The following is a 25,453-nucleotide window of genomic DNA, read 5'->3' on the forward strand; positions in this document are numbered from 1 at the left end:
AAGCAAGTTTTAACAAGACAATAGCCAAATCAATCCTGAAGACAATGGGAAGATTAATGTCCAGCCGAATTCTTCTCCAATTCTTCTCCATCCCGTTCCAAATTTCTCTGCAATTCACTACAATAGTATAAGACAGTGAATGTCAATGATTCCTGCTGCTTCATCCCTCAAACTTCACTCTAGCCAAACTAACCTATTTTCAGACTTAACCACCTTCTCTTAACCACCTTCTTCTCTTCTCTCTTAACCACTCTCTTGTGTGGTCTTTAGGAATACTATCAGCCGAGCAACATCCTCACATCTCCCTTACTCCTTCATTTAACCCCTTCCATGTGGATAGACATACTTTCCTCCAGGAAGTTTTTGACCCTTTTAAGAGTCAAAGCTTGGGAGTCTATTCTGTGGTTTCCTATAGCCATCAGGATTTCAGGTTAGGACAGTATTTATCATACTGCAGTGAAATTACCTGGACATTACTTGCCTCTTTTGCTCAGCTGACTGTTTCTCAAGTCATTTCCAATCGATTGTTGTTGGGTAATCTATTTTGCTCACCATTCTATCTGCAGTGCCCTTCACAGTGCCTGCCCCAATACTGAGTGGATGGATGAATGAATGAGCGAGTGAATGATTTTCTTATGGCAGAATCAGTTCATTTTGTTGGACAAAGATTTTCCATAGGGGATGGAAAAGGGAATATTAAAATCACTTGGGCCCCATTTTCAAAGCATACATTCCTCTTCCTCCTGAAATATATTCCACATACCTTCCCATTTGAGATACCTGATCATTGTAGTAAGAAGTCAGTGTTATTAATAGGAGTGTGTCAATGTAAAAATCAAGAATATTTGCAGTGGTGACGGGGAAGACTTAGGGGAGACTATGGCTTCACAAATGAGCACTGGGATTGAAGCATGTGTGGACAGGTGTAACTGATTGAAGCATAGCCATCCAGGCAGAGGAAGGAAGCAACGGTTTGAGTGAAGGTCTGTAGGCTGGGAAGTCTGTCTGACATTAGGATGCACATGGAGAGGAAATGGGAGATTGGCTTAGAAGTCGTAGTGGGGATGGTGATGAATACTGGACTGTGAGAGGTGTCTATTATGTTAAGAAATAGGCCATGATTAGGGATTTTTGTAAGCCTAGTGGTGGTATTAGAGTTATATTTGAGGATGCTTCTCTGCCCATAGTATGTCATGGATCAAAGATAGAATGCAATTAGGCAGGGATAACTGTTCAGTTCAATTTAGCAAATATTTATTATGTGCCTTATATATGTTGGGCACCAGAAGATAACAAGGCATAATCCCTCGGACAATTCAAATAAACATGCAAAGCAGTACAGGTACAAAGTCACAAAAGTCCGAATGAGGGTTGTAGCAAAGCAAAGTTCGATGCAGATTCAAGGGAAACTTCTGAGTTTCTCTGAGGTCTTTGAACAGCTTTAAAATATTTGAACTGGTTTAAAAATAGGTGTAGACCCGGCTGGTATGGCTCAGTGGATTGAGTGCCGGCCTGTGAACCAAAGGGTTGTAGGACCATTTCCCCAGTTAGGGAACATGCCTGTGTTGTGGGTGAGGTTCCTAGCAGGGGGTGCACAAGAGGCAACCACACATTGAGATTTCTCTTCCTCTCTCCCTTCCCCTCTCTAAAAATAAATAAATAAAATCTTAAAAAAATAAAAATACGTATAGAGGCAAAGAGGGAAGGTATCCATACGTACAACCTCGATGTCAGTGATAAGAGAAATGGTACTTAATGAGGGGCTTGTATGAAAAGGTAGATGCTTTGTGAGGAAAATTGTTTAATTCAGAGTTACTAAGCTTAAGATACGGAAAGGGCAAATAATAATTACTTGATAATTATTATAGAGTACTGTATCCTTTAGTGCTCAAAATTTTGGTTGTGATGTCAGAATAACAATTCAGACTAGCTATGTGAAGTGCATTTATTGGCTGATATACTGAGGGTTAGCTTCAGGCATGTCAGGATCCACTTGCACTGATCTGGGTTCTTTTGTATTGGCTGCATTCTCAGTACAGGTTCTGTCTTCAGGAAATCCTCTAGTAGCCCTAGGATGTTATTTCATTCTCAAAAGATGTCCTTTCCCAGTAGATTATTGGGGTTTTCTTGACTCTGATTGGCGTGGCTGGCTGCTAAGTCAGTTGTGTCAAGGAATGAGGATGGGGGACATAGTACACCAACCTGTCAAATTATTTGCTGACCTTTCATCAGGAGGTCAGGGCCTATCCACCTGGACTGAGAGTGGATGTAGGCTGTTCTCAAAAGGAAAACAGGAGATTGTTAACTAGAAGAAGATGTCTGAAAACAACAACAACACAGAAACAAAACCCAGCAAGTTTTTATTACAAATTTAGAAGGCTATATAAACATCAAACATTTTAAGTTAACATTTCTGTATTTGATCTTTCACACAAGTGTTTGTGAGGATTATTATTATTGTTATTATTTCTATCCACCAACCATAGGTGAGGAAGATGAGCTTAAGAGAGACTAACTGGCCAAATGTAGCACGCTTGGTGTTAGTAGAAGAGCCAGAATTCCATGACCTTTTTCCAGTCAGGTGTAGGTGCCACCTGGGCCAGTAGAAGTATGGGCTAAGCAACAGGCTTGAGGTATAGATGGAGAAGGCGTCTCCTGGGTGCAGGTGTTGGAGATGACCTCAGAGGTGGATGGAAAGTGTAGGGAGAACGAAGGTTGGGGCGAGAATGAAGGTTGCCCCAACTAGGGGCGAGACATCGAGAACTAGGAGAGAGACATCCGCATTTGGGAAAAGAGTATGAAGGGGTTGCTGGCCAAGGAGGGTGAGAAAGAAAGAGGTAGTCCAAAGATAGGGGGATGAAAAAAGTTTTGTGTTAAAGACCGAAAGTAAAGCTTCACATGTGTCTATTACCTTGTTCTGAGAGTGTCATTGAAGCTTACAGGAATTTTCAATGAAATACTTATGACCGTGATCCATAGAGTCTGAAGCCTATGAATGATAGATGAGCTCTACATTTCCATTCATGGCTGGCATCAGTCGTTTGGTGTTGATGGTAATAATAATTAAAACATCAGCTAATGTGTGTTACATGTATTATATTGCACATACACATTATGTTACATTTAACAGTGTACTTTTTGCTTACTGACTCATTTACTCCTCGCAGTGATTCTTTTAGGCAAGTGCAGTTATTGTCTTTATTTTACAAATAAGAAAACAGGTACAGAGAGGTGAAGGAACTCTGTCCACTGTCTCAGACCTTGAACTTTATTTAGTCCACTTGGCTTCAGAATCGTGTTTTTTAGTGAGCATGCATTTGATGTTTGAAGAATGTAAGCATCATTCCTGCTCAGGGTGCTGATGGTCTTCAGTTATGTGGATGCTTGTGACTGAAAAGGTCAATGGGCAGAACAAACACTGAGAGCAGCGCAGACAGGGACAGTTGGAACGGCAGTGTCACACCACTCGTCAGTTTTACTGTAGTGGTGGCCTAAGGCAGCAAACACAAATGAACAGAACAGAAAGTGGGTTAAGAACTCCTTCAAGACCCGAGAGACTGGACCTTTGCACTTCAGAAGGCTGTCTCTCAGTCGTGTGTTCTCTGCAGATTTCCGCGTACAGTTGCTTCTTCACATCTGCTGCTCCGATTTTCTTCCCTGTTCCCACTGTGGAATATTTCCTCATTGCTTAGTGCCTTTCTAAATTTCAGTACCAATTCGCAGAAGTAACCTCAAATTATATCAGCATGAAATTTTGTTTTGAGTTAAGGTTTTTCATGAGCTGAGAAGAGGTTTTACTATTTCCATTCTGAACTCATGTAAGAAAACACAAATGGATGAAGATCTATTGTACTCATTGTTGAGCGATTCCCTTTACTTCTCATTTTGCTGGCAGATTATTCAGGTTCTATTAAAGCACGTTTGGTCAGTATCTTTCTTAAAATGATGTGAGGAATGCATAATGCATCCCTTATCACTGACTTGCATGTGTGACATGACTTATATACTAAAGCCAGTGCAATTTAGTCTTATTTCATGTAGTTTTGCCATAATACTCATCAGTTAAGGAAAAACCTTTCTAAGTAGATAATAGCTGTCAGAGAATTTTATCATTGTAAACTCTTTCCTTGTATAGGACTTCTTACTCATGGGTAAGATAGTCTGTCTCTCTTCCATTTTTGTTCTATTAACACTGTTTGCCATTTAAATTTTTTTTCTACAGTGTAAATTTAGGGCTATACCTCATCAAAGTATTTTCTCACAATGAAATTATGAGGTTTGTTAATTTGGTCCTTTTTTGGAAACTCTTGTTTTGTGAGAGTTAGACATGTAGTATATCTTGTTGGCTGCTTCATATTACTAGACTTATTGCTATAAATATAAGAAATGCTGGCAGGTTTGACCAGATTTTTAAAAGTAAGTGTTTTATTTTTTTTCTTAAAATGTCTTTACAGAGTTGGTTACAGTGATGAAGTGATAGCGTGTAGCAAACCCGGTTTGGAGAATATGGTTCTGCCTCCTGTATGGACCTGCCTGCCTGTCAGAGGGTGTAGTACTGTCCTAAACAAAAGTTGCTCTCTAGCTCTCCTTACTGCATTAGCAACACCTTAATTCAGAATGCTGTGCTGCTGAGCTTTCCACTGCCCTGACGTGACAGTCTGAGTGTTTCTGCATTGATATCAGGGAAATTAACGTCAGTATCTAGGTGTCTGTTTAGCAGAGGCCAGTTGGGTTTTCATTCTGAATTGCTTGAAATCAGCCCTCTCTGACAACACTGTTTGGCAGTTTTTCATATTTCTTTTAAATTTTAATTATAACCCATTGAGTCTTAAGCAATTACTTCTGAGTTAGACTCTTGATGAATGTCATAGCAGGGTGTTTTAATTTAATGAATCCAGAATAACATCTGTTTCTAATATTTTAAAAGCTAGTTTATATGGAAATTTATTTAATACAAAGTCAATTCATGGAGACTTTTGAAAATCAAAATCAAAATGGAAAATCAGACCCCTGTGATACAGCAGGTTTTCTGTGAACAAAGGAGTTCACTTGTGACCAGGTTCAGCTGCCCCTAGCTAACGCCCGAAATATCACAGTTGAAACAAGATAGCAGATGTCGGAAGATTGGTGGCGTGAGAGATCCCCTCGGTCTCTTCCCTTGAAGTTCCAACAATCTGAACAGCTATAACTCAACAAAGGATTCCCTGCACAACACAGAGGCACTCTTGAGACATTCACTCACTGAGGCATCCAAAGGTGGGCAAGTGAAAACGAACATGGGAGGTGAGAAGGTAGGAGGGCCGAGACAAGCCACAGATGCAGTCCTGCAGCTGGGTCCTCCCAGAGGGGCTCGGCCCAGAGAGGGGGGGAGTCAGGTTGTGGCTGGAACTCCCCTTAGCTGGGAGAAGCAGAGGGATTCCGTGGGCACTCCTGCAAGAGTGAACAGCATGTCCTGTGGCTGAGCTTAGAGACCTTGACAAGGACACAGCACTGGGGAGCTGCAGAGGTTGTTGGGTGGTTGGCATTCCAGACAGAGGAACATAGGCACTGAGCCCTGCCAACCCATAGCCTCCCAAGAGCTTTCCTCCCTTTGCTTGTGGTGTCAGGCTGCGGACCACATTATCTACAAACCTGAGAACTGGTACTCAAGAATCACTATTTTCCCTCAGTAAAGTGTGTAATTTGTGACTGGTCCCAAGTCAGGGCACCCCACAGAGGTCTGAGCTCACCATTATTAGGAGGGCAAAATAAAGAAGGCATCCACATTTTACCAGCCAACCCCACCCCAACACATTGTGGTTACACGGACGACAGCCAGAGACACCACAGTGGTCAGTGTTGGGTTTTCACAGAGCTAAAAACACTTGTGAGTCAGTGCCACCTACTGGGAAATAATAGGAAGATGCCTTCTTAATTATCTTGATAGAGAAGTGCCACTCATACACAGATCCCTAGACAGAGAAGGAACCCATCAAATACTGTGAATAACCAAGGTACAAGGCAGCTCAGAAAGAAAATGAAAAATCACTGAAAGAAAACTTAAACACATGGAAATAACGTGATATAAATGAAAAAGAATTCAAGGTTGAAGTTCTGAAAGTACTTAAGGAAAAGCGAGAAAATATAGGCAGGCAATTTAATGCACTCAGAAAACAAATTAATGAACAAAATGAGTACTGTACCAGAGAGATTGAATATTTAGAACCAAACAGAAGTTCTGGAAATGAAGAACTTGGCCAAAGATGTCAAGAATGAACTAGTGAGCATAGGAAATGGATCAGACCAGATGGAGGAAAGAATTAATGATATCAGAGGTAGAGATCTAGAAATAATGCAAAGGGAATAAGAGAGAGACTTGAACATTTGAAAAAATGAAAGAACTTTATGAGAACTGTTTGACGCCATCAGAAAAAGCATACGAAAATAATAGGCATACCAGATGAAGAAGAGGGAGAAGGGAACAGAAAGCCTATTCAAACAAATAATTGATAACTTTCCAAATGTATGGAAAGTACTAGATCCTCAAATCTAAGGAGCCAAAACAACACCTAGGTACTTCAACACAAATTGGTCTTCTTCAAGGTGCATTATATTAAAAACTGTCAACAATTAATGCCAAAGAATTCTCAAGGCAGCCAGGGAAGAAAGTAACCTATACAGGAAAGCCCATTAGGCTATTGACTTCCCAGCCAAAGCTCTGTTAGCCAGAAGAAAGTGGAACCAAATAGTCACACTACTGAAAGAGAGAAATTACCAGCCAAGAATAGTATATCTAGCAAAGTTACCTTTTAAATGTGAAAGAGAAATAAAGACCTTTCCAGACATACAGAAGATGGAGGAATTTATCACCAGAAGAACTCCATTGCAGGAAATACTCAAAAGAGTTATTCTACCTGAGACAAAGAACAGAAGGTCACAACACTGAATACAATCACCAACACACTTACTATATAAAGAGAGATAATTTGTGGCAACAAAAACATTAAAAGAGAGGGCAGAAAGGTTTGAATTTGCAAAGGGGATGGAGATCAGATACATTCAAATGAAAAAGGACTACTGTACGTATGAAACTTTCTTTTTCATAAACCTAATACCAGCCATACACACAAAAACCAAAATTGAGACGCATAGCTTAAAAAAGAGGAAACAGAGGAAAGAAGTATAGAATACCACCAAACAAAAACAACAGACTGAAACAAAAGAAAAGAACCAATAGAGGCAGAGAGTTACCAGAAAACAAAAGCTAAAATGGCTATAGGAAATCCTCATATGTCATAATTACCCTAGATTTCAACAGACTGAATTCAGCAATAGAGAGGCACAGAGTGGCAGATGGGGTCAAAAAACAAAGCCCAACAATATGCTCCCTTTAGGAAACACATCTAAGCTGCAAAGACAAAGTTAGACTCAAAGTGATAGGGTGTAAAATGATCCTTCAAGCAAACAACATCCACAGAAAAGCAGGTATAGCCGTACTTATATCTCACAAAATAGATTTCAAGATAACACATGTAACAAGGGACAAAGATGGACATTTCATAATCATGAAGGGGACACTACATCAAGAAGACAGAACATTTAATACATTTGCACCAAGATACACAAAGGGACTGCTAACAGAACCAAAGGGAGCAACTGACAGGAACAATGTCATAGTTAGGGACCTTAACACTCCATTGATAGTTCTAGATAGATTGTCCAAACAGAAAAATCAATAAAGAAATATTGTCTTTAAATTACACATTAGACCAAATGGACATAATCAACATTTACAGAACCTCTCTTTCCAGAACATTATATTGTATATTCTCCAGTGTACATGGGATATTCTCAAAGATAGACCACATGTTGGGTCACAGAACTAGTCTTAAAAAATTCAAGAATATTGAATTTATACCAAGCTTATTCTCTGACCACAAATGCTTTGAAATTAGAAATCAATAGCAAAAAGGAAGTAAAGAAACACAAATATGTGGAGATTAAACCAAATACTACTAAGTCACAGAAGAAATAAAAAATGAGATCAAAAGATATTTAGAGAAAAATGAGAATGGCAATTCAACATATCAGAACTTCCAGGATGCAGTAAAAGCAGTAGAAAGAGGGAACTTTATACTGTTACAAACTTATCTCAAGAAACAAGAAGTCCCAAATAAACAACCTAACATTATAGTTTTAAGAACTGTAAGAAGAAGAACAAAAGCAACCCAAAGTCAGCAGAAGAAAGGAAATAATAAAAATTAGATTAAAATGTAATGAAATAGAGGACAAAAATATAGAAAAAATTAGTACAACAAAGAGCTTGTTCTTTGAAAAATTAATAAAATTGACAACCTCTGGCTAGACTCCTGGCTAGACTCACCAAGGAAAAAAAGAGAAAAGACTGATATTAACAAAATCAGAAATGGAAGGGAAATTCCACAGACATCACAGATATATAAGGATTTATACTAGAATACCATGAAAACCTCTATGGCATCAGCTTCAATAACCTAGAAGAGATGGATAATTTTGTAGAAATATATAACCTTCCTAGAGTGAATCATGAAGAATTGGAAAATCTAAGCAGACTGATAAACAGTGACAAAATTGAAACAACTATCAAAGACCTTCTTAAAAATAAAAGTCCTGGACCAGACAGCTTCAGTAGTGAATTGTACCAAACATTTAAGGTTTTATACCAATTTTTCTCAAACTATTCCAAAAAATTGAAGATGAGGCAGTACTTCCTAACACATTTTATGAGGCTAACATAATCCTGATACCAAAACCTGGGAAGGACAACATAAAAAAAGAAAACTATAAACCACTGGTGAATATCACTGGTGAATACAGATGCGAAAATCCTAAACAAAGGAAATCAAATTCTACTGTTTTCTAAACACTAGGGAATCAAGTAAAAATATATTAAAAAATCATACAGCATGATAAGTGTTGTTTATTCCAGGGACACAAGATGGTTCAAAAAATGAAAATCAACCAACATAATATATCACATTAACAAAACAAAGAATATAAATCATATGATCTTATCAGTAGATACAGAGAAAGCATTTGATACGATACAACATCCACTTATGATTAACACATACAAGAAAATGGTTACTTAAGGAAAGTACCTCAATATCATAAAGGCCACATATGACAGATTCTCAGCCAACAGTCTGTCTACTCAGTAGTGGAAAGTAGAAAGATTTTACTCTAAAATCAGGAAGAAGACAAGGATGCCTACTCTCACCACTCTTATTTAACGTGGGAACGGAAGTCCTAGCCAGAGCAATCAGGCAAGAGAAAGAAATAAAAGGTATCCACACTGGGAAGGAAGAAGTAAAAGCATTACATTTTTACAGATGGCATACAGAAATCCCTAAAGACTGTATATAGAAATCCCTAAAGACTCTGCCAATATACTATTAGAAACAAATGCAGTTAAGGTGCAGGATACAAAATTAATGTATAAAAGTCAACTGTTTTCCTATATGCTATCAATGAAACTTCAGAAAAAGAAATTAAAAAAACAATTTCTTCTGCAATTGCAACCAAAAAATAAAATACCCAGGAATAAGCTTAACAAAGGATGTGAAGGACCTATATACTGAAAACTATAAAGCATTATTAGGAGATATTTTAAAAGACATAATTAAATAGAAAGATATTCTGTGCTCATGGATTGGAAGAATCAACGTCGTTAAAGTGGACATATTACCCAAAGCAATACACAGATTTAATGCAGTCCCCATCAAAATCTCAATGTCATTTTTAAAGAACTAGAACAAAACACCATCAAATTTGTCTGGAACCATACAAGACCCCAAATGGCCAACACAACCCTGAGAAAAAACAATGAAGCTGGAGATGTCATACTACCTGCCTTCCAATTTTACAACAGAGCTGCAATAATCAAAACAGCATGGTACTGGCAAAAAAAAATAGGCACATGGAGAAGTGGCATTGGGAGCCTAGAAATAAAACCACATATATATGTGCAAATAATTTTTGACCAAGAAGCCAAAAACACACAATGAAGGACAGAAAGTGTCGTCAATACATGGTGCTGGGAAAATTCGAAAACCACATGCAGAAGAATGAAACTAGATTACAGTTTGTCCCCATGTACAAAAATTAATTCAAAATGAATCAAAGGCCTAAATGTAAGATCTGAAACAATTAATTATACAGAAGAGAACATAGATAGTAAACTTATGGACCTTGGTCGTAGAGAACATTTTATGAACTTGACCCTGAAGGCAAGGGAAGTAAAGGCAAAAGTAAATGAATGGACTATATCAAATGGAAAAGCTTCTGTGCAGGGAAAGAAACAACAAAACGAAATAGCTGGGGGCTGATAGACCCCAGAATTTGTGCTCCAGAAAGGAGGTACTGGTGGAGAGAAAGTCTGCTAAGTTTTTTTCTTTTTTAAGGACACTTTCTGGAAGTAGGGCATAGAACTCTACTTATGTTCTACTGGACCAGAGTTAGTCATGTGACTCATTAGCAGCAAGGGAAGATAGGAAATGAAGTCTTTTCTCTAGATGACCATAAACTCAGTTAAAAACAGAAGGTCTATGAGTATGGGAAATAGACATTGGAGAACAACTAAGTAACTGTCTCTGCCACATTGAGTATTTTTTAAGACATGATTTTCACAGACCTTCTGCCTTTTTATTGAGCATCTAGAAAAATCAACTAGTTCAACGTAAGTAGGTAGAAAAAGAGTAGTATGGTGTTTCGCACAGAGTAGACAGTTATCAGTGATCTGATCGGTCCATTTTAATGCTAACTCTGAGGTGCACCTGATTTTAGAGGTTGGGGGCCAGGCAGACTTTAATGAGGGACTTAGGTGAACTGTACCCCAGTCTTTGTGGGACAATCGCAGCAGCTGCTAACAAGACTGAGAGGTCATGTGTACTGCATCTCCGAACTCTCATGTATCTGCAAAGCGGTGTTCCTTAGTGTTTAGAAAACAGTACAATTTGATTTCCTTTGTTCAGGATTTTCCCATCTGTATTCACCAGTGATATCAGTTTATAGTTTTCTTTTTTTATGTTGTCCTTCCCAGGTTTTGGTATCAGGATTATGTTAGCCTCATAAAATGTGTTAGGAAGTACTGCCTCATCTTCAATTTTGGAATAGTTTGAGAAAAATTGGTATAAAACCTTAAATGTTTGGTACAATTCACTACTGAAGCTATCTGGTCCAGGACTTTTATTTTTAAGAAGGTCTTTGATAGTTGTTTCAAGTTTGTCACTGTTTATCTGCAAAGCGGTAAATGATGCAATGAACTATTACAAGTGTTTGTTAAATGAAGGTAAAACTATTATTATCACAGACATTGAGTTGGAGTAGACACTGAATTGAATTCAGTAGAATTGGAGCTCAGAGGGGTTAATTGGGAAGCCGTTTAGAGAGGCAGTTGAAAGCCAGCATGACTCAGTCATTGATCCCAAATTAGACACTAATGCTGCTATTTCCATTCGCTCTGTCACCAAGGATAGGTTTTTCAAAAAATCTGTTTGAATCTCTGTTCCATGTTCCCCTCCCCTCCCCTCCCCTCTCCTTCCCTCCCATCCCCTCCCCTCCCCTCCCCTCTGTAAATTACAGAGCTGGGACTCAGGAATGTTTCTCATCAATCCAGGGCCTTTGCAACATGATTTTCGCTAACATTCATGTGGAAATTTCTTTAATCATAGCTTTCTTACAGTGGAGGGCAGAACTGGTGGAGATGCTAGAGGTAAAGGTCATCAGGGTGGCCATCTACCATATGTTCTTCAGCTACTCCTGAGCCATCCCCTCCTTAAAAAGACCTAACGTCAGGTTAGGCAACAGATACCTAGTTATAGAGTAGCTTCCTTAAGGATCTCATTCCCGCTTTCTTCTGACTTATGTGTCTCTTTCTTTGTTCTGTAAGTACAGAGATAGGTGCACCACAGATAAAAAAGACTCAGGGTGCCACACTGTTCTCTGGCAGGTATAATGCTGTGGAGCAGGAATTCTCCAAACCAAGTCACTTACATGCTACCTTCAACAATTGTACCTTACCCATTCAGTACTATTGATTCCTTTATGCTGACTTTTTATTTTCTAACAGCTTCACCCTGAGAAAATACCTATGAAATCCATCTTTGGTATAATTAATTTCTGTTTCAAATATCGGTTAAAGCAAACATGCCTTTAAAAGTTCCACGAGGCTTGTCCGTGTATTTTCTCGCACACTCCCAGTGGTGCGCAGATCACATTTTGAGAGGCCCGTCTTAGTGGGAAGAGTGTGAGTCATGAAACTCAACCCTGCTCTTTGTGATTTGTGTGACTTTGGAATTGTTATTAATTTAACTTTATCGACCATAATTTGCTCATCTGAGAGATGTAGATAATAATATCTACCTCATCAGTTATTCTAAGAATTAACCGAGAATATATAGCCAAGGAGACAGCAGGGTCCTTGGCAGATAGCAAGTGCTCAGCAAATACAAGGTCATCCTCCTTGAGGTGTGGAAATCCTCAAAAGTAGGAGACAATGAAGTGCCATCATTGTGGCACTTGGTATAGATGACGCTGAGTCCTGTGAGAAAGCTCAGAAAGGGTACAGCCTGGAGTTGACTGGAATGCAGGAAGAAGGGACATATTTGGGTAGATGTAGAGCCGTTCTTACTCATCCCTCCAGCTCTATTGGTCCCTGATACTCGAAGTGTGTGGTCCACTGACCAGCAGCATCAGCTTTACTTGGGGATTTGTTAGAAATGTGGAACCTTGGGCTCTTTCCCAGATCTGCTGAATCACAGTCTGCCTGTTAATTAGATTCCCAGATGATATGTATGTTTGAGAGGCATTGCTCTGGGCACAAATATTCTATTTCAAGTTTATTTCTAGTAGGAGGCTAGTTCTTGCTGTAAGTATATCCCTGCATCAGTATCACCTGGGGCTGTGCTTTTAAAAAATGCGTATTCTCAGGCCTCACATCAACCAGGGGCCTAGAATCGGCATTTTTAGTGAGTATTACCATGTGATTTTTAGGACAGTTGTTTAGCAACCTCTGCATTTAACCAATAATTGATTGGTTACCGCTGCATTTGTTCTTCAAACGTGTTTGCATTCAAACAAGGAAGAAAGCTTTTGAGGAAAAGAAGTACAGTCCTAATGGTGGTGTTAGTAAGCATTAAAGGGGAGGATCTCAATTCAATCTGTATGTAAAGTTCATTTGCACTCATTGTGCATCTCTGAAATCTTGGCCTAAATTCTCATGATGACAGGGCGAAGGAGAAAGGCAACCTTTTAGCAACGCCACATAGTTGCCTTTCCTTTTTCCTTTCTTTATTTTTCATTTGATTTTTTTAACATTGTGTTTTTTAGCCGTGCTATCAAGACTAATCAGGACCTACTCCCAGAAACGCCATGGACGCACATTTTCTACAATGATTTTTGGGGGACTCTTCTCACCCACAGTGGCAGCCACAAGTCCTACCGGCCACTCTGCACGCTTTCTTTTCGCCTGAACCATGCCGTCGGAGGGCTGGATCCCTGGAGTTACCATCTCGTCAATGTCCTGCTGCACGCGGCAGTCACTGGTCTCTTCACAAGCTTCTCCAAGATACTCCTCGGGGACGGATACTGGACCTTTATGGCGGGCTTGATGTTCGCCTCTCACCCCATTCACACGGAGGCGGTGGCGGGAATCGTGGGGCGCGCCGATGTCGGGGCCAGTCTCTTCTTTCTCCTCTCCTTGCTCTGCTACATTAAACACTGTTCCACAAGAGGCTACTCGGCCAGGACTTGGGGCTGGTTCCTGGGGACAGGACTGTGTGCAGGATGCAGCATGTTGTGGAAGGAACAAGGAGTGACTGTTCTCGCAGTCTCAGCAGTGTATGATGTCTTCGTCTTTCACAGGCTAAAGATGAAACAGATCCTACCTGCCATTTACAAAGTAAGTGATTGTTGGTACTCCGGTGTTGGGTTTCTGAGTGACCTCCTAGCTTGGTCCTTTTTTACCATTTAAAAGGCAAATTTATTCCTCTTCAAAGAGAATTTCATATAAGTTACGTTTTGATCTTCAGTAAGTGGAAGTGTTTTTTCTGACCTTTCTCTATTAGCCTGAGTTTCAGTCCCTGATTTTTTTTTTCTCGGGTTTCTTCACCTATTTTTTTATGATTTTGAACCGGGTATAGAAGAATAGTTTTGCCTTGTAAAGATTATGCATCTTTATAATTTATTTTTATTCATTCTGTGTTTCTGCCCTGGTTCTCTGTAATCCTATACATTGTCTATACATCATAATGTGTGTTTGTAAAAATATCACAGCTGATAACAGATGCTGGACTATAGAGGGGAAATCCTTTGCCATTTGTTAGTATTACCTTTGCTGAGTAGACTGGGGGAAACAACCCTCCCTCAGTGCTCTGGGAGCTCAGATTCTTAAACAATGAATCATATTTTCCCTTTTCTTTTTTGTGTTATATAAGAATAGGGGAGTTGAAAGACAAAGTGGTTATTATAAATTTTGTCCTGAGGCCAATTAAGACCTTTGCCTCAGGGCTTAATACTGGTTCTTCTGAATTCCCTCAGTTGTTTCAAATGCAGTGTTGTCAGAAGGTCACAGAAGCACAGTAGGATCCCACGTACTTAAAGGGAACCGAACAGTTTTCCGCTAGATTGTTTAATAGGAAGAATTGGGTGGACTGCAGCGGTCCCCAACTTTTTTGGCTCCGGGGACCAGTTTTGTGGAAGACAATTTTTCCACAGACCGGGAGTGGGGAATGGTTTCAGGATGATTCAAGGGCATTACATTTAAGCTCACCCCCTGCTGTGGGGCCCAGTTCCTAACTGGCCCAGACCGGTACCAGTCCTTGGTGGGAGGTTGGGGACCCCTGGACTAGGGTGTAACTGCCTTCTTCCTGTTTCCCCATCCTTCCTAACTCACAGTAAATTCCCTTGCTTTGACTTTAAGTACACAGACTGAACTTGGCCGTGGTTTCCAACCTCAGCCCTATTTTAGGCCAGCTCCCCCTTCTTTTTAGACACGTAAGCAAGGAATAATACTTTTGGATAATTGCCCTGAGAAAGCTATCAGGTTTTCTAGTTTTGACTAATACCCCACAACCTCCCATTCCTAATTTTACTTAAAAGCAAATTGGGAAGAAATGAAGATAAATTTAAAAATGGAAGGAAATAGAAACATTATTTTTTTAAATGACTTTTTTTTCACTTGGTAGGCAGAGTAATTAGTGCTATGCTTCTCTGCAGGGAAGCATAACCTTTTCAGTTAGAACTCAAGTATCAAGTGCTTAATGACATTCTTTTGTGATTTCAATTACATGCTGAAACTTTAAAAGAAAACTCTGGTTAGAGTTTGTGCTTGAACACAACATATGGTTTGAGACTCAAGCTCTTAATTTCAAATCAGTTTTACATATTTTTTTCATGGAGAATAGGGAGAATAATCTTTTTCTTTTCTTTTAAAACCATATCATTAGCGATAGCAAGCTTTCTTTTTTTTTTTACTCAACATACAAACAGAATAAATTTAAATCATGGTTCTTACCTTATAGAGACTGGGGCTGTTAAAAAATGCTGATAATGGAATCACCTGTGTTAAGCCCACCTCTGTAAGTCAAGACTTGATTGCAATTTCAGCCTGTCCCAAGAATGTGACCTTTAACTAGGAATTACCTGGTTAGCAATGCAGAGGTGATCTGCCACAAAGACCCTTTTTTCCTCCCAAGGTGATACAGTCCCACTCTTTCCTCATTCCTTCCACCATCTTCCTATCCAAGCCTTCCATTTGGTACGGGCCTTTGGAGCTCCTTTTTGTAGCTAGATGGGATGCTTCATGAATTGTTCAGTACAGCCAGCTTGGTCTTCAAATTCACTCAGAATTTTGGTTGTTTTTTTTTTTTAAATATGGTCTATTCGAAGATGCAGACTCTTGCCTTGTGAACCTGTAAAAACGTCATTTCTTATAAAGAATTTCCACTTTACCATTGTTATCAGACTAAAGGGGTCCATTTGCCTGTGGACATCAAAGCCCAATAAAACACAGACAGGAGATTGCAGCAAAGAAAGTAAGGGTTTATTTTTTGGAAGTGGCCCATCCAGGAGACAAAGGTGAGCTATTGCTCAAAGAGCTGGCTTCCCGCAGGTTTCCAGGGCATAGGGTATATAGGGGAAAATGATCAGGCATGGTGACTTAAGAGAATTAGGGTTGTGGTCTCTACTGATTGGTTGGTGCTAGGGTAGGGTGTGGTTGACCAGTGCATCTGGTGCTGGTGTCAGCCCCGGCATAACTTGGTCTGGTTTCCCGCTTTGCTGGGTCTGGGGCTGCAGCACCACTGAAGCCTAGATATCATCTCTGGTCTGAGGGAAACTCTGCCTCTGTGGTCAGCAGACCTCAGGCTTTATTTCTGAGATTATCTGATGCTGACCAGCGCATCTCTGTCCTGAGGAGGTAATGATTAAGGGGGTGGTCATGGAAGAAAGAGGGAGTTCAGTGAGTCAGCCCGCTGGATGAGGCCAGTTTCGATCAAAAGCAAAGAAAGGAGAAAGGTCATGTTAAAGAAATGGAGTTTCTGCACAGTTATTCCATCTATGAATTAGGACATTATGTTGGTATGTCAATTTAGAACTTGCTTTTAGGACCTTTTGAAGTTCTTTTCTGGGAAATTTTCAGTTCTCTAAGCATATTTTCAAGGGCAGAGTTGCTGATAAAGCTCCTTACTACTAATATGTCTCATACAATATTTTGAACCTACTTACAATAGAAAGTTATTCTTTGTTTATCTGGAATTAAAATTTAACTGGGCATGTTGTGTTTTATATGGTCAGTTTGCTCATATAGTTGCTGCTTAAGAACTTGAGAACTATCAGTTGCAAAGGAACCCCCAGGAGGAGAGTGAAGTCCCTCATGCTGTGGGAAAGGACTTAATTCTTTGGACGCTCAGTGTCCTGAGAAGTTCCCCAAATGGGAACTTGCCCAGACTCTCTGGCAACCACTCTTTGTAGGTGTCCATGCAGCAAAACACTTCAGAGGGTGGCTGCTATCTCAGCTAAGCTCTTTTTTTTTTTTTTTCATTCTTAGGTTTTAGGCCAGTGAGCTTAGTGGGGACACTGGAGTAACAGATTTCGTAGATTTGTAAGGAACCGTAGAAATTGTGTCCCGAGTCTCCTTATTTCCACCTGAGGCACAGAAAACCAGAGATGCGAATGTCATTTAGAAAGTGATAGAATCACTAGGACTAGGGCACACATTCTTTTTACCACACTGTGAAAATGTGAAGATGAATAAACAAGTGTAAAATCAGATGCCTGAACAGGAGAAAAGTAAGTTACATGGAATTAACTCATACTGGCTGAGTAACCTTGGGCTGGTTCAACGACCCGTTTTTGCATTTGGAAATGGAGACAGTAATGCGGTTCCCCTAGAGATGTTGTGAAGATTATATGAAATGGTGGGGTGCTCAGTGTGGGCTGGGTGCCCGGTGTTTGGAAAGCACCTATTGTGTATTAAGTGAATGGAAAGAAGAACTGTTGATAGGAATTGTAATTCTTTATCCTAAGAAGGCCAGAATGTAAGCTTCGAGTTGCCTTTAGGCAGGTAGAGATGTTAACGCTGAAGAATGCATATTTAAGCCTGATCTTTCATTTAGAACCTCATGGCTATGGGGCTTGTAAACACAGGCATAGATTACATGAGGAAGGTATAGAAAATTCCATATTTTGTCTTTAAAATGTATAGATTTTTATGCCTGGAGTGATTTGGAAGAGACTGAAGGAGGTGGATTAAAAGACTTTAGAAGGTTCTCTTAAACCTTAAAAGAATAATCACCTTAAATACCTTACCAATTAACTCTGCATCATGGTTATCATGGTTTGCCAGATGAAATAAACTTTCCTGCCCCATTAAAACACAATACATATATAGACAGAAAACTCTAGTGGACACATGTTCAACTCTGTTAAGCAAATCAGTTAACCATTTAAATACTCGAAATCTAAAAATGTATGTCCTCTTAAAGCTGGAGTTTATTAGAACCATCGGGGTAAGACTCCCCATTTTTTCAGTTTTGTCAGTGATATTTTTATCATAGCAGTCATGCTTAGCTTCTTTCTTCACAGTGTTGGCAATTTGTGTTCTGTACCTCTTACCAGATCCTGGCCCCAAACTCACGTGTGTACCAGGGCCAGGCAGAAGGAGCTGTGGTGAATTAGGTTCTGCCCTATGAGCAGCAGTCCACTGCACCCCATTACTGCAGTAAGAAAATACAGGTTTAGGTTTGGTAGATGTTTAAGATTCTTCTGACGAAAGAGACTTCTGGATTTTTCTATGACATCCCCTAAAGGTTATTATTGAGCCTGACAAAATCCTTGGCCAGAGTTCTTGGCTGCCAGTTTTTACTTCTAAGACGCATACAGATGATGTACATCTCCATGTTATGTATGAGGTTTTGCAGTTCTGCAAGGCCGATATGAAAGTTATGTTTTTCTTTGATGAAGTGTGTGGAAAACACTAAGTACCTGGCATATTGTAAATATTTTACTTAGTATTTAGTAAACACTTTCAGTGTTTATGTCTGCCAGGTAGTGTTCTAAATATGCTAGGAAATTAACATTTAACTTAAATGCTTATTGACAGTCGTATGCTTTATGGAATAATATGGTTGAACATGACATGAAATGATAGAGTTGTCAACAGTTAGGAAGATGTGTAAAACAACACTAAAAATAAAATCTTCAGAAATGTGTATGAACAAAATTCATGTTCATAACTTTATAAACAAATTTCTGAAATATTCCTAGTTCTTAGCTTCAGAACATTTCCTACATTGTCCTTGGGGTCTAGCACAGCGTCCGGCACATAGTAGGTAGTAGTACATATTGAATTTACACTTCTTTAAGGTTTACCTTTTAAAAGTATGTGCTCGAAATGTCTAAGTGAAATCCCGTACTCTCCCCTTTATATGATGGGGATTTCATTCCTGGTCAGTGAGGCCTGGCAGGTGGGCATGGAAGAAATATGTTGAAAAATAAGTTTCTTAACCAAGTCTCACCAAATGATTGTTTTTGCCTTCTTTTGATGACTTTCACTTGTTTAGTTTTATGTGGTCAAAAGGTAAGGGGCAGGGTGGGGGGACCCTTGAAATACACTTAAACTGGCCTTGCAAATAAATGCTAGACTTTTATCTGCCCACAAAATATTTTACAAGTCTCCCATGACCCCAGGAGGTACATGGGTAATAAAATCAGTAAAAGCAACATTTTTCTTACTTATCCAGAATCAGTCATTGCTTGCCTAGTGGCCATTTTCTGTGCTTATTTAACATCTGTTAACTGTTTTAATGTGGAAACATCTTTTTTCTTCTTTATTAGCCTCATAATCACTTATTCAGTTACAGGTGGAAAATTAAAAAAAAAAATCAAAGGAAATCTGAAAGTCATTGTAGCAATTCTAATAGCAGCCTAAGATAATTTGGAAAAATAAAGCCCTTTTAGTTAGATCTTTTAGCAGCTTGTCTAGATATGCTTTTTTATTTACTTATTTTTTCTTTTTTATGGTATTTATTGGGGTGACATTGGTTATTATGTATATTACAGGTTTCAGGTGTGTAATTCTACAACAGGTCATCTGTGCACTGTGTTGTGTGTTCACCACCTCAAGTCAAGTCTCCTTGCATCACCAGTTATGCCCCCTGTACACTCTCTGACCTCCCCGTACCCCCATACTGTTGTCTGTCTGTGTTTTTTTCTTAACTCTGTCACCTTTTTCACCCAACCCTGCGACACACCTCCCCTCTGACAGCTCTCAGTCTTTTTTCTGTGTCTATGAGTCTGTTTTTATTTTGTTTGTTAGTTTATTTTGTTCCTTATACATGTGTTTTATATTTTAATGCTAGGCAGAGTGTGAATGCTGGAAGTTGCGTACAGTGAATGAAATTTACCTTCATCTTGGGTTTCTCACATCAGGATGGAGTGATCAGACCCAGACTACCCAGCAACCCCAGATTTCCAAACGGTTTTATGAGGTTTATTTTGAGAATGGTTTCCAAGGGTGGGCTTTAATGTTCTGTTGAAGGTTTTTGGTTTGTCACTATTTGAACACTGAAGAGGTTAAACATGGTACTTTTGTACAGCTGACTGTTTTGTGTGACTCACCAGGTATAAAATAGCCTGAGAAGCCTGTCGCATGGCCTGCAGGTATTTGCACATTGAGTCCACATGGGCCTTTTTATTTGATTACCTGCAGTGAATGGCATTGGCAGAATCTGTTATCATTTAAAGCTTTGTCCCTTTTCTAGAGTAGGTTATGGTTTTACTCAAGATTTGACCCTCATGTCTATTGCACTGAATGTAATATGATGTATTTACTGTTTCTGATTTTCTTCACTCAACATCTGTGCTGCTCTTCAAGTAGTGTTCTCACTTTCTTCTAATTTTCTTTCCCTTCATTTGCCTTACACGTGACTTCGTGAGAATCCAAGTATAGCAAGATACTCCTATTCCAATCACAGTAGTTTCTAGCAATATTCTAACTGGGGCTATTTGTCATGCACTTACAAATGAATTTGGATTTCCTCCCAGTAAATTTGCTTTAGCACTTAATATTCATGACCTGTAGTCCTTTAAAACTTTGAGCAGCTGCCAACACTGCTAACCAGATAATACCACAAATAAAGTTGAGGTTCAAAAATACTTTACAATGGAAAAAGTCAAAGATTAATGAGGTATTTTATTCCTGCAGGTTGGCTTCTTTGCTCCGCTGATTTAACATGATTCTGTATTCAAGTCAAGGAACTTGAATCTGGGTAGCCTTGCAAGCTTCCACAATGCTTGCAGTACAGCGGTAGTACTTGGAACAGCGACGTAGCCACAGATTATCATTTAAAAAAATTTCATCTTTGTGCAAGACACTGTATTAGGCAACATGGGGATTCAGTGATGAATTGACAAAATTCTGCCCTTAAAGGTGTTCTAGTAGTAGGAAGTTCAAACAGTGCATGTAAATATGGAACTGAGATTGAAGCTGGAGGAAGTGCTAGGGCAGTTTAGAGGGAGGTCACTTTCACTCAGCCCAGGGGAGCAGGAAGTGACTTCTGGAGCAGAGACATTTGTGCAGGGCCTCGAAGGATAGTTGGAATATAGGCATTTATACTTGGAGAGGGGAGGAAAAGTGGAGGGTAGAGCATATGGATTACACAGAAGGAAACTCATAGGGAGTTACTGGAGGCCACACTGGGTAGTCATTTTGGCAGACTCAGAGCACCTGAATTTAAAGGCACACTGAGATAGCCACTGTGTACAACAGTGTAGGGGCCTTTTAAGATATGTTGTGAGCCCGATAATGTTGAGAGACAGTGCATGGGTTTTAAATGGGCTTGCACTTGAACTGGTCCATGGGAGAAGTTGGGGAATGTGTGCACCAGCTCCATCTTGCCACTTGGGGGGCCTTTCTTGTCTGTCCTTTTAAAGCTGAGGGAGGGACCCTTTGGTGATGAGATTAAGAATCAAGAATCAGGAGTGGAGGTTATATCTCATTCAGTGAAGGTCTGTCCTATCAATGTTTATCTTGTTCTTTAGTATTAAAAAGACATTTTCTGAAGACTAGTATGCTTTTACTTTTCACTCTATAATATCTGGCATATTATTATACACTCCTAATGAGAAAAACAGGGAGTCCTTAAGGACTTTCTCCTGTGCCTGCCCTTCCATCCAGCATTGCTGAACAGTGTTCCAATATAACTGTGAATGGCCACAACCATAAAATCCCTCTTTGTTTTGTACTCTTTCATACAGGAAGACAACAATTTTTGAAAAGGGTCCTATTTTCCAGTACAGAATAAAATACTCTATCTGCACTGAATTTCAACCAGTTAACTCAGTATACCGTCAGTGAAAATGACACACAAATTGGACTTTGTGATGAATAAATAATGAGTCTCATTGAAATCATCTATACTGTTCTCATAACAGTCTGGGATATGTATTACATCACTCGGCTCAATTTTCGATAACCCACCTCAGAGGAGTCCAGTTGACTGCCGGGGAATCTCATGATTATCAGGTTACTCATATTCAACTGGCACTGTCAGTTTCACAGAAAACGATGTGGTTTACACAAATTTGAAATCCATTGTCCTTGCCTGGAAGTCGGATTCCTGTCTTCAGTGCCTGGAACAATGAAAATGCTAATTTAGTGTTGATTTCTCAAATGAAATCTAAGCTATAGAAAGTCAAATTCTGTGAGTGCATTAGGGATTCCTTGAAAGGCAAAATAGGGTGGGAGGTGGGTGGGTAAAACTGAGTATTAAGTCAAATTCCATCATAGTTAATGTATGTGTGAAGTGTGATACAATGTTAAGGTTGCATGGTGTGATGTTTTGTTTTTCTTTTAAACAGCAGGTTTCATACCTAGTGATCACAGAATTCCTTTCTTCAGAAAGGTTAATAAGAAATGAGTCGAACAGTCCTAATAGCAAAATCTGGGTGATTTGGAGCGAGTAAGGTCGTGATGCCCTTGCTCTCTGGGTTTCTCTTTCCGACTCTGCAGCACCCCAGATGGCTCCTGTATGCTCTGTTGGTCTGATTATACCTCTTGCATCAAGTAAAATAGTATGAATTCAGAATTTAATATATTTTCTTTAGTAATTATGGTCTTGTTAGTGAAGGCAGTTCTCCCATTCCAAAGGACACTTTCTTTCTCCACATGTTTGTTCATTTGATTTCAAGAAGTCAAATAAGATGCAAAAAGTCTGTAATCTTTTTCTTTGCTATAATAGGGGAATGTGCAGTGCCTGCATTTTGGTATATGATTGTCATTTTGCTTATAATTAAAGTAAGAGTCAAAGAAAACGGCAGGGACAGTATGAGAAGACTGAAAGACATTTTAACACAAATAAATGACTTCATTTCTAGTAAGTGAAGAAATAAATGGAAAAACGTATCTAGGATTTCCATTAAAATATTGCTATGACTAGCTGTATATCAAATACTAGGGTCCTTCATGTTATACAATATCAGTTGTGCTTAAAAATAATGAAACTCTGTCTATTTAAAAACTAAAGAAGAGAAAACCTGAATATTTTACTTTCATGAATTTTGCACTGTTATACCTGTTAGCATTATCTTAGTTTTTAATGTGTAGACAGTGAGGCCTCTCTCCCTGTGTCTGTGTGTTACATGTTCCATTGGAGGATGGCATGAATACAAGCTTCTGTAATGTATTCACATTATACCACGGTTACACATGAATGATACGAGTGTATTTTCATAACTTTCACGAAATGGAAAACTCCTAATTGTCCAAATTACATAGAACTTGAATTTATCCTAATTTGAAGATTCAGACAAAATTTTGCCAGTGTGTGTGTTCTGTGCAGTGTAGTTAATTTCTCCTGAACATCTCATGACATAGTGAGATCAATGAGATGTTAAATATACTTAATACTGTAAAATCAACTGCTGTTTATTTTAAAAATTTCTTTTTTTTTAAGATTTTATTTATTTATCTTTAGAGGGGAAGGCAAGGAGAGAGGGAGAGAAATATCAATGTATGGTTGCCTCTTGTGAGTCCCCTGCTGGGAACTGGCCTGCAACCCAGGCATGTGCCCTGACTGGGAATTGAACCACGATCCTTTGTTTCGCAGGCCTGCGCTCAATCCACTGAGCTATGCCAGCCAGGGCAAGTGCTGTTTATTTTAAATAACCATTTGATGTTTGGCTAATTATTTCATATGTAGTTGGAAGTAAGACTCTTGTGGAAAGGCCAGAGGACTTCAGCCTGCATATCTAGACTGAAATTGAGACTCCATCATTACCTACATGTGTGACCTTAGGCAAATCGGTAAAATGGAGCATCAGTTACATGGTCTGTAAGACAGGCATATAACATTTGCTCTGTAGGGTTGTCATTAGGTATGAATATAGTATATGTACAGTGTTTAGCCAACTTCCTTTCCTACAGTAGATACTACCATGCTTATCGTCATTCTACTGCATTTCCACAGCTTTTCAGTCGTAGTGGACTTTTGTCATTGCATAGAACACTCAGCTAGCATGCTGTGGCTTTTCTAATGGGATGCAGGGTGAAATGTCAATCAACAAACAACTGAGTCTTTGTTATGTGGTGATTTACCAGTGCTGATAATTCAAAGAATATTGATGAAAATCTCACTAATAATTCTTACAAGAACATGATTTTATAATTTATCTTTTATTTAACTGGTTGAAAACAAATATGTGTATGTGTGTGTACAAATGTGTATGTGTATGTCTATGTCATTCCTCACTTTTTCTTCATTTGCCAATGTCTTGCCATCATCCCAGACTTTTATAGCCTGATTTTTCTCCCCCTTGGCTCAGGATGGTGCTGTTGCTTATGTATCTGAAAGTGGAGGGCAAACCGGCTTTCCTGTTCTCCGCTGACCACCCCGTTTCCTGTGTATTTCATTGTAGCCAAGTTTATAGTGAGGAAGATTAGTTCAGAAGCTGCAATAGCTGGCTGCACTGGTCTTAATTGTTTTTGGAGAAACAAGCAGCACTGTTATCACCTGAGGGTGAATGTTAATCTCTTCCCTCCTCCTATTCTTCCCCTCCCTGGCAAGCAGTGACTTTGCAGTTGATTCTAGAATCTCAGTTATAACAAATCTTTTTAGGGGAACGGTGAGGCTTTTTTGTTGTTGTTGATGTGGTTCAATGGTTTAGTTGATTTTATTTCCCTACCTCCCAGGGAGAGAAGAGAAGGCAAAATTCTTGTTTTTATTTTAATTTTTTTAAAAAATTATTTATTTATTTATTTGTTTGTTTGTTTATTTATTTTGGAGAGAGGGGAAGGGAGGGAGAAAGGGAGATAAACATCAGTGTGAGAGAGAAACATCAATTGTTTGTCTTCCATAAGCTCCCTAACCTGCGACCCAAACTGCAACCCAGGCATGTGCCCTGACCAGCAATCGAACTGGTGAGACAGTGCCCAACCGACCCATGTAAGTCAGGGAAAAACTCTTGTTTTTAAAGCATTACTGTTTTGTGTGTGCCAAGAATTTTATAAAATGTTTTGGATATCAGAATCGCATTCAGACCAAATTATTTTTATAGAAGTTTTAATTTTAACGTTGGCTTGCTGAGACAACCATAGGTAAAACTGGTTTTGATTTTAGAAAATCCAATGTTTACAATTTTGACAGGTGATACACAGAGTGTGGGGGAGAGTGACAAAGATTTTTAGGATTCATCATGAGCTTCCTTGGAATAGTCCAAATCTGGTGGATCATTAGTCTTGTTATGGAGCACCGTGAGGTCAGTTCACGTGATGCCTGGGTGTACGACCCAGTCATTAATATTGGTAGAAACAGGTTTTTATTTACAACATTCCAACCTTGGGAGAGCTCAGAGCATCTTAGTTCGGAGCCCTCCTTTCCCAGCACTTTCCGTGCTCCCTACCCCAAAACATCCCCAGTAATTCCCCAAATTCTTATGG

At 39.3% G+C, this 25,453-nt stretch overlaps 1 protein-coding gene across 1 annotated transcript in view; it reads left to right on the forward strand.

Moving 5' to 3' along the window:
• Positions 1-25,453, forward strand: part of TMTC2 (transmembrane O-mannosyltransferase targeting cadherins 2) — a 406,489-nt gene that overhangs the window by 141,923 nt on the left and 239,113 nt on the right. Inside the window, exon 2 of the mRNA XM_037066181.1 lies at positions 13,348-13,918. Within this exon, the coding sequence (XP_036922076.1) occupies positions 13,348-13,918 (571 nt within the window). The remainder of the gene's footprint in view (positions 1-13,347; positions 13,919-25,453) is intronic.

The sequence above is a fragment of the Sturnira hondurensis genome, unplaced genomic scaffold (assembly GCF_014824575.4).
Source record: "Sturnira hondurensis isolate 20B ecotype Veracruz unplaced genomic scaffold, ASM1482457v3 Scaffold0016535, whole genome shotgun sequence".
In the NCBI taxonomy this organism is placed as follows: Eukaryota; Metazoa; Chordata; class Mammalia; order Chiroptera; family Phyllostomidae; genus Sturnira; species Sturnira hondurensis.